The sequence below is a fragment of the Hevea brasiliensis genome, chromosome 7 (assembly GCF_030052815.1).
Source record: "Hevea brasiliensis isolate MT/VB/25A 57/8 chromosome 7, ASM3005281v1, whole genome shotgun sequence".
Lineage (NCBI taxonomy): Eukaryota > Viridiplantae > Streptophyta > Magnoliopsida > Malpighiales > Euphorbiaceae > Hevea > Hevea brasiliensis.
Window position 1 is genome coordinate 18,863,791 of NC_079499.1, and position 4,932 is coordinate 18,868,722.

At 34.6% G+C, this 4,932-nt stretch overlaps 2 protein-coding genes across 2 annotated transcripts; both read right to left on the bottom strand.

Annotated features, from left to right (window-relative positions):
- Positions 1 to 1,249: 1,249 nt before the first annotated feature.
- LOC110657649 (uncharacterized) lies at positions 1,250 to 1,948 on the bottom strand. The gene has a single exon (XM_058149381.1). The coding sequence runs from the start codon at positions 1,946 to 1,948 to the stop codon at positions 1,250 to 1,252; it is 699 nt and encodes a 232-aa protein (XP_058005364.1).
- An 857-nt stretch (positions 1,949 to 2,805) lies between these two features.
- On the bottom strand, positions 2,806 to 4,113 carry LOC110657648 (ankyrin repeat-containing protein BDA1-like). The gene is made up of 3 exons (XM_058149383.1): positions 3,749 to 4,113; positions 3,520 to 3,634; positions 2,806 to 3,000 (listed from the first exon to the last, which is right to left on the bottom strand). Exons 1-3 carry the CDS (start codon positions 4,111 to 4,113, stop codon positions 2,806 to 2,808), a joined length of 675 nt encoding a protein of 224 aa, XP_058005366.1.
- Between the last annotated feature and the right edge of the window lie 819 nt (positions 4,114 to 4,932).

Below are 4,932 nucleotides of genomic sequence, written 5' to 3' on the forward strand. Positions count from 1 at the left end.
GAGTACAACTATTTTATTTAATTTGAATGAAATGTATTGCTAGTATTCTAAGGATTATAGAATTTTGAACTTGAGAAATTGATTGAAATGATTGTGGATTTGTTGAAATTAATTGAGTTTGATTGTGAAATTGAAATAGTGATTGAGAAAAAATTTTAGAAGTGCTTTTCACAGGTATTGAAGAATTGTTTTCTCAAAATACAAACAGAACTCTGTCAAAATTTTTATAAAATTTGCAGAAAAATAAAATTGGCCAAAATTTCCAACTAGCTTTCAACTTAATTACATGTTTTATATACTTATTAGTAAATGCTCACCACTTGTTAAAAGTAAGAAAATTGTTTTAAAATCCCTTGTAGGGTACTTAATGAATTATCGGTAGGTGAAGTTCGGTAGTTCATTAGGTAGTCTACGGGAACATGTCATGTCTTACAGAGGGGTAAGGTGTGACAAATAATGCTTCTTCTCCTTGAATTGCAAAGGTTATCTAAAACTGTGAATTTTGTTGAGAGATTGCTTTTGGCAAGATAAATTTTATTTTATCTTTCTAATTATCTCAAAGCTTGTCTCTAAACATAGAGCTCAAAAAATTAAATCCTAAGAACTTAGAAAATAGAGAACCAAAAATACTGAGAACTACATTTTTGTTATTTTCCTGTATATTAATTCTTGAATTTTATGCTTGAGGATTGAGATATTTAAGAAATTTACATTTTAATTCCAATAGATTTTGAGAAAGAGTCTGATAATGACAGCGGGCTCTCAACTTGATTTCTTGGGTTTTATCTTCACACTTCAGGCACTTTTAAGACTCAAAATCATTTACTGGTGCAAAAATGGGGTGTGTACACAATTTACGAATAGAATCATGCATGGGAGCTTTTCATACTACCAATTATATATCCCCACCCTGCGCTTCTCCAGTGATATCATCCCAATCAACTACAGAACAAAGTAAGGTCTATGATTGTGGTGGAGTTGCTGGTGTATTTGCAGGTTGGGTGTAGTTGATCTCTAGACCCATCCTGCTTTGGCTTCAAAATAATAATAATAATAATAATAATGCAACACTGCCTGAATGGAAAATTATAAAAGAAAAATTACAAGAATATTTTGGACCAATGAGTTGGAGAGAAGATGGAAAATATGGGAAAAAATAGGCCACTCTGTCTGTAATAATCCAATATGATTCCAACGTTGTACAACGCTTGTTCGTTGATTTCCTTTCTATTTTCTGACAACTAATCAACTAGCTTTTCTGTCTCTCAATTTTGGGGTTATCAGCAATCAAGTGTGCAAGTCCACTCCATGCTTTTTGGAACTGTTTGACTAAACCCCACAGGCACATTGACATCGCTGCAACAGCAACCACTGAGCTATACAAAATAATCCCATTTGATTGCACAACATACCATGATATACCATAGCATAGAAACAAACGTATCACAAGTGGCAGAACAATTAAAGGTCGCCTTGGGAGCAAACTGTAAATGATTTCTATTGAAAAAAAAAATGTGGTTGTATTCAACGCAGAGAATAAAGACCACACTAATGGAAATAGATAGAACATAACAGGCGATCCCATAAGATGTATAGCACCATTGTTTGCATCGCCAGTGTTGGTGTCATCAAACTTCGAAGGTAGTAGAGAAGGATCACCCTGCCAAACTCCTCCTGGGGGGCTGAGCACTGCTTGGTAGGTCGCGGTTGCTGTCAGTACAGCAACCCCAAGAACTGCATTGCGATTTTCATCTGACATTGATGCTTTTTCCCTGTACCTAGATAGTGCCCATTTCTCAAGAGTTGACATTTTTTTGGTTAAGGTATCTGAAAGGGTAGCAGTGCAAGGAATTGCTGAAGCTCTTGTAGCTCCTGCACGAGATAGTATTTTCCTTAATTTTCTTCCACTATCTTGTGTTTGGAATTCGCATTCATCTAAGATGTCCATCGGTGTGTTGCTTTGATATTCTTAAGATTTAAATTAACTCTGCTGATTAACAACCTCACCACCTGCATTAAAAATATTTTAACATTTAATAAATAGGTAGCTATTAAATGCATGATGAACTTTGCTAGGTATAGTGATTCACTGAGATGAATAGTTAATTTGTATTTGGTTTTGTTATAACAATTGCACAAATTTAAGGAACAAACAATCATAATTAATTAACCGGGGTTGAAAACTTGCCTCAATTTGATTTTTGGAGGTTGCAATGTGCAACACTGTATTGCCTTCATCATCACTTGAATTAAGGATCACATCTTGGCCACTGAGTTGAAGCCATCCACACAGGACTTTAAAGGCTTCCCACATGTTCTTAGCAGCAACATGAAGGGCAGTTTCAAATTGTCAAATCATGAATACACTCAGGACAGGCTTTCAAAAATTCTGTCAAAAGATCAATTTTTTTCTTTTTCTGCTACATAATGCAAAGGAGTTTGACCTGCTCTTCCTTTGACGCGCGATAGATCTCTGTCCATGTCTATGAGCCCACGGACAGTTTGGAAATGCTTATTTTGCAGAGCCAGGAGAATGGGGCTAAACCCATCTTGGTTAGGCTTCCCAGCTAGTGATGGCATTAACCTCATTACTTCTAAGGCAAATGGGGTTTTCCCTTTGGATGCAGCTATATGCAATGGAGTATCAAGGAAAGAGGCTTGCTCCATGTGCTCTAGAAGACAGCGATCCTCTGATAATATTGAATACAAAGCATTGATATCTCCCTGTTCAGCTGCCATCTTCCACCTCTGGTCTGTTCTGATGAGTTGAAAATGAAATAAACGCTGACAAATTCAGCAGAACTTCTATCCAAAATCTATTAAATTGTAAGTCCAATCTGACAACAAAAAGCAAAAGTGAAATCCATTATAAGGCTGCCCACTGGTTATATCCCTGCTATCAGGTGGGTACCTTAAAAATGCTGAGGTATCATAAGCAGGAAGAGAAGAAGCTCGAACTGTACCAACACTGGTTCCTAACATCAGCTCGGCTTTCATCTTCTGCAATGTCCAAAGCTGTCTGACCCTCAACATGCGTTGCATTTACATCAATTCTGCTCCTCAGTAACAATCCCACAAGTTGCATAGACAAGAAACACATCATTTACTTAGGGCCAGTTTGATATCCATTTCTTTTCTTTATTTTTTGGTTTTCTTGTCCTCAGTGGTACTGCAGTTGTCTCCAGAGCTATGGAACACAAGTTCGAGTTTAGTCAAAGTTGCATATAAAAAAAAAAAAAAAGAAGAAGAAAAAGAAAATTATGTCTATGAAATATATTTATTTTTGTTTTTATTGTTTTAAAACAGAAAAAACAGATTGTTGCAATATAGGAAAATCATAAAAAAAAAAAGGTAATTTTCCTAGTTCTATCAACTTGGTTTCCAAAAAATAATTTTCAAAATTAGCTAACCGAAAAAAAAATTAAAAAAAAAATAGTTGATACAAAACAGTTCCTTAGGTCGTCACTATTAATTGTCAACTTCTTTTTTCCTGATTTACTGCTTTGAAAAGCTGCTTGCCTGGGGTTGATTTCTAGGTGTTGCAATATGTAACACAGTGTTGCCTTCCACATCCTTCCAGTTGAGAATCCTTTTCTCCCAGTATCGAGCCTGTTCATGGCAGTCCCATTGAAGTCTGCCAACCAGGAACTCAAAAGCCTCAAACATATTGTTTTTCAAAGCAATATGAAGGGCAGTCTCGTTTTGAATCGTCACATCTTCAATTGATCATGGGCAAGCTGAAAGAAACCTATCCAAGATATGAAGATTTGCCTTCTTGTCTACATAATGAAGAGGAGTTATGCCTTCCCTTCCTTCAACACGGACAAGGTCACTATCCATGTCTACTAGCCAGAGAACTAATTGATAATGTTCCTTTTGCACTGCAAAGTGGATTGGGGTGAAGCCTTCTTGGTTGGACTTCCTAGCAAATGATGGCTTTAATCTCATGATCTCCATGGCATGCTGGATGTGTCCCACAGATGCAGCTGCATGTAATGGAGTTTCTGCAAATGGGATCTCCTCGATCAGATCCAAAATGTGTGGATTTTCTTGAATTGCTGCATACAGGTGATCTATTTTTCCTTCTTCAGAAGAATTCATAAGCATGTCCATTTTAACAGATAATTAAACATAATTTTGGCATCATTAGGGTGTAAAGCTTAGGACAGAGCTAGAGAAATAGAGGACTAATAGCCTAATGGGACTCAAGGGCTTACTCTACTCGATATTTACTATGTGAGGTATAAGGTTATTGAAAAGTGACAAAACAAAACGAAATTTGAAGGACATAACAAGGTAATGGGCCGGCCAGTAAGCTTTGGTTTAATCCCACAGAAGCTACAATAATTCGAGCTCAAATTTTTAATTAAAATCTAATAAAAACACGATAATAATCTCTAAAATTATATCAATATTCGAAGTATAAAATTAGTCCACTAACTAAAATTATAGTTAGAATTACACTTCTGTTAAAAACTTAAGCTATTGTATGATAATAAGCGCACAATTCTATACATAGAAAGAGAATAGAGTGAGCAAAATTATTATTATTGATTGGACTCTTAAAATGGGTTAAGAAATGAATTGATGATCATATGTTATATATATATATATATATATATATATATATATATATATATATATATATATATATATATATATATATTTTAAAAAAATGCAAATAAATTGAATGTCGGAAACTGAAAGAGATGGGCGCATAACTGTTATCACAAACTAGATGAAGTAGGCTAAGCTTGCTTAATAATTACATAAGTCTGTTTTACGAAAATAATTTTCTTTGTTATGCCTCAAATCCAAACTGTCGGGTAATAGTTTGAATAAATTGCAAACAACATGATTTTAATTTATATAAGATATTTGTTGTTTTTTTTATTATATTTATTATGATTAATTAACTAATATAATAAAATA

What these genes read in the sequence shown, in the direction of transcription:
- LOC110657649 (XM_058149381.1), bottom strand. Translation starts at nt 1,948, where the DNA reads ATGGACATCTTAGATGAATGCGAATTCCAAACACAAGATAGTGGAAGA.
- LOC110657648 (XM_058149383.1), bottom strand. Translation starts at nt 4,113, where the DNA reads ATGGACATGCTTATGAATTCTTCTGAAGAAGGAAAAATAGATCACCTG. An exon ending in AATCTTCATATCTTGGATAG is followed by an intron (nt 3,635 to 3,748) that starts GTTTCTTTCAGC and finishes CCTGGTTGGCAG; the next exon opens with ACTTCAATGGGACTGCCATG. An exon ending in CACCTAGAAATCAACCCCAG is followed by an intron (nt 3,001 to 3,519) that starts GCAAGCAGCTTT and finishes TGGACATTGCAG; the next exon opens with AAGATGAAAGCCGAGCTGAT.